The 2,396-nt window shown below is 28.4% G+C and overlaps 1 protein-coding gene across 1 annotated transcript; it reads left to right on the top strand.

The window, feature by feature from the left end:
• Positions 1-280: 280 nt before the first annotated feature.
• LOC547541 (SRPBCC domain-containing protein) lies at positions 281-1,624 on the top strand. Its single transcript, NM_001251147.2, has 2 exons — positions 281-535; positions 1,118-1,624. The coding sequence occupies exons 1-2, from the start codon at positions 349-351 to the stop codon at positions 1,387-1,389; spliced, it is 459 nt and encodes a 152-aa protein (NP_001238076.2). The 5' UTR covers positions 281-348; the 3' UTR covers positions 1,390-1,624.
• The last annotated feature ends 772 nt before the right edge of the window (positions 1,625-2,396 follow it).

Genomic DNA, 2,396 nt, shown 5'->3' with positions numbered 1-2,396 from the left:
TACTTCTACCACTTTTACTTGAAAAAAAAATATCATACTAAAAATTTAAAATGATAAATAATAAATACGAATTACATACTAATAAAATTAAAAATTAAATTACATACTTGCAATTTTATTTCTTACATACTAAATTAATTTATTAAAGAATTCTCAAAAGATTTGTTTAGCTACTTTCCTTTTTTGTTGGTTATCGCAAGTGATTCCATAATTTAATTAGTGTTGTCAGGAATTGGTAAATGATGTTCTATAAAAGTAGGACAAGGAGGCAATGTTCTTCCTCACCCTCATCCTTGTTCTTTCCATTGATTTCTTGCTTCTATATATTACTTGCTTCTTTTCTTGATCATGTCCCTTGCTGGTAAAATCAGCTCTGAAATTGGTGTTCAGGCAACCGCTGCAAAGTGGTTCAACCTCTTCACAACACAACTTCATCACGTTCAAAATCTTACTGATAGAATTCATGGAACCGAGCTGCATCATGGTGAAGACTGGCATCACAATGAGTCGGTCAAGCACTGGACTTATACCATAGGTAATTAATATGCAGACGAAAATGATGGGTAGATTATTCTTTTTTCCTAAGTTTAAATATATATTTCTAGTTTCTATAATTCTAACTAGGTTTAGTTTTAACTCTTATAGTTTTAGAATTATAAATTTCTATATTTTAAAAGTTTAATAAGCCATAACTCTTTTGGTTTTGGAATTATCGGTTCTTGATATGACGACTAAAGCCAAAATATACACACGATGGTGATATTAATTTCTAAACGAAAATAAATTATATAAAGGGATGATTAAGATCAAAATTGAAATATTTTTTTTTTTTTTATAAATGTAGAGAAATAATGAGCACACTTTTCCAATACATATTTTATTATTTTCTGAAATATATTATTAATTACAATTTTTTTAGGTCTAATTAGTTTCACACTCATAATTTTATGATTTTCAATCAATTTTAACTAATGAAAGAGAGTATGTGAGAATTGAGAAAGAATTTATTAGAGAGAGAGAGAGTTCTTAAAACTCCTCATAAACTTTTTTTTTTTTCTTTTTGTATAATTCTTGTACAATGTTTTTGTTATGGTCTTGATTGCTTATGAAACAACAGATGGCAAGGTTACAACTTGCAAGGAGAGTATTGAATCCGTTGATGAAGAGAACAAAACAATCAACTACAAGCTCTTCGATGGAGACATTGATAATCAGTTTAAGGTCTTTAAGCTCATCTTTCAAGCGATTGATAAGGAAAATGACAGTGCTATTATCAAATGGACAATTGAATATGAGAGGATTGGTGAGGAAGTTGATCCTCCATATGGCTACATTGAATACGTCCACAAATGCACTAAAGATATTGATGCTCATCTTCTCAAGGCATAACTCCAAATAAACAATATAATTAAAAAGAAATAATGGACTTTGCCTTATTATCTTTATAATCGAGAAGGATATGCTTGCTAAGTCCTTCGATTGTATGAAATAAATTTGGATATGCGTGTCGGTGATGTCAACTGAAGTGTGTTGAATTATATGTTAAAGAGCTCCATGTGATGCTGATGCATATAAATGAATATTTCCACTTTAAGAAATATATATTTTTATGTTGTGTTTTATATTGTCTCTGAATGTTTCAATTAAGTTTGATTCACCAAATCTTCACCAGCTCGTGGAAACGCATTAACGACACGTTCAGGAATTTATTGTATGTTAAAGGGGTCCATGTGATGCATATAAATGAATATTTAGGAAATATATATTTTTATGTTGTGTTTTATATTGTCTCTGAATGTTCCAATTAAGTTTGATTCTCCAAATCTTCACCAGCTCGTGGAAACGCATTAACGTCACGTTCAGGAATTTATTGTACCCGTTTCCAATCGAAACTTCACATTTTTTTATTGTAAGGAATCAAATATAAATATAAATAATTTAAAATAGCTCACATTCTATTTAACTAATTGAATATTATGTGAATAAAATAAAATATTTTATGAAACTCAAAGTTGAACATGTTTTAATAAGTTATTCTCCCTGTTCTTTTTATTTGCGTATCCAGGAGGAAAACATAGATTAAAAAGTGTGACTAACATGTAGTTAGTTTTTTACATTCATAACATATAGTTAGTTTGAGTACAAGTAAGTTCGAATCTTAATTTTTAGTAAAATTTTAGATTTGAGCCTCATAAATTTTATTGTAAGTATTTGAGAACCCTTTAAATAGTTAGACAGTTTTCTAGCAGATATTAGCCAAAGAAAAATTTGAAAAATACTTCATATTATTAACACGGTGAGCAAAGAAAAAAAGAAAAGAAATGTAACCAATATTTTGATCACTTAAACGTAATTTTGGTGGTACTATTTTTTAAAATTATTATCTCTTATTTTAA

The sequence above is a fragment of the Glycine max genome, chromosome 8 (assembly GCF_000004515.6).
Source record: "Glycine max cultivar Williams 82 chromosome 8, Glycine_max_v4.0, whole genome shotgun sequence".
In the NCBI taxonomy this organism is placed as follows: domain Eukaryota; kingdom Viridiplantae; phylum Streptophyta; class Magnoliopsida; order Fabales; family Fabaceae; genus Glycine; species Glycine max.
Note: the sequence above shows the minus strand (reverse complement) of the source record. Positions and strands in the feature narration are given on the sequence as shown.